Source organism: Buceros rhinoceros, unplaced genomic scaffold (assembly GCF_000710305.1).
Source record: "Buceros rhinoceros silvestris isolate BGI_N320 unplaced genomic scaffold, ASM71030v1 scaffold22028, whole genome shotgun sequence".
NCBI classification, from domain to species: domain Eukaryota; kingdom Metazoa; phylum Chordata; class Aves; order Bucerotiformes; family Bucerotidae; genus Buceros; species Buceros rhinoceros.
In genome coordinates this window covers 1-238 of record NW_010426598.1, presented here as the reverse complement: position 1 = coordinate 238, position 238 = coordinate 1, and the positions used below count along the sequence as shown (strand labels likewise).

Genomic DNA, 238 nt, shown 5'->3' with positions numbered 1-238 from the left:
GCCAGGCAGGGCAGGGGCTGCAGGCACAGGGGAGGAAGGGCACGTCCCTGCTGCGGGGCCGCGCGCACCCACCTTGGGCGCGTGCTGTCCGACAGGCACGTGGGGGCCACGGCGGGACTTCATGGCAAAGCGCATGATCTGGCGTTTCACAAAGATGAACAGCAGCACAAAGACCTGGAGCACCACGGCGGGGAGGGGTCAGGCATGCCAGGCTGCGCCCCCCCGGGGCTTCCAGCCA

At 69.7% G+C, this 238-nt stretch overlaps 1 protein-coding gene across 1 annotated transcript in view; it reads right to left on the bottom strand.

Moving 5' to 3' along the window:
* Positions 1-168, bottom strand: part of LOC104498230 (chromosome unknown open reading frame, human C1orf43) — a 1,664-nt gene extending 1,496 nt beyond the window's left edge. Inside the window, exon 1 of the mRNA XM_010141585.1 lies at positions 73-168. Coding sequence (XP_010139887.1) covers positions 73-135 — 63 coding nt within the window. The 5' untranslated portion in view covers positions 136-168. The remainder of the gene's footprint in view (positions 1-72) is intronic.
* Between the last annotated feature and the right edge of the window lie 70 nt (positions 169-238).